This window comes from Pterocles gutturalis, unplaced genomic scaffold, assembly GCF_000699245.1.
Source record: "Pterocles gutturalis isolate BGI_N339 unplaced genomic scaffold, ASM69924v1 scaffold17523, whole genome shotgun sequence".
NCBI classification, from domain to species: Eukaryota; Metazoa; Chordata; class Aves; order Pterocliformes; family Pteroclidae; genus Pterocles; species Pterocles gutturalis.
The window spans coordinates 1-381 of NW_010125932.1; the positions used below are offsets into that span (position 1 = coordinate 1).

Genomic DNA, 381 nt, shown 5'->3' on the forward strand with positions numbered 1-381 from the left:
AGATAAAGCGCTTCATTGCCAAAAAGGCCGATCTCCTGTTCGCTCACTCGTGGAAGCCCAACGGGCCTTTCGCCGAGACCATCGAGGAGAATGACGGTGAGGCCGCGGGGGGAGCGGGGCGGCGCTGGGCACTGTCCCCCGGTGACACCCGCTGGGGACTGTGGGGACACTGCGCTTAAATAGCAGTGTTTGTAAAAAGAAGGTGAAAAATTTTATTTTTTTTTTATAGGCTGTGTATAAACTTGCACAAATAAATCAGGTTTTAACACGTTTTGCTATCGTGAAGTGTTTTGTGTTGTCAGGCTGCAGCCTGGTGGGTTTGTCATTGTGAATGTCTCCTGTGTTGCAGAGTATTACGCCGTTATGCCTCCCCTGGAGCGG

The 381-nt window shown here is 51.2% G+C and overlaps 1 protein-coding gene across 1 annotated transcript in view; it reads left to right on the forward strand.

The window, feature by feature from the left end:
- Positions 1-5: 5 nt before the first annotated feature.
- Positions 6-381, forward strand: part of LOC104465656 (tetratricopeptide repeat protein 14-like) — a gene marked incomplete at both ends in the record, with an annotated part of 2,562 nt that continues 2,186 nt past the window's right edge. The window contains 2 exons of the mRNA XM_010078786.1: positions 6-101; positions 352-381. The exon at positions 352-381 is cut by the window's right edge and continues 195 nt beyond it. Coding sequence (XP_010077088.1) covers positions 6-101; positions 352-381 — 126 coding nt within the window. The remainder of the gene's footprint in view (positions 102-351) is intronic.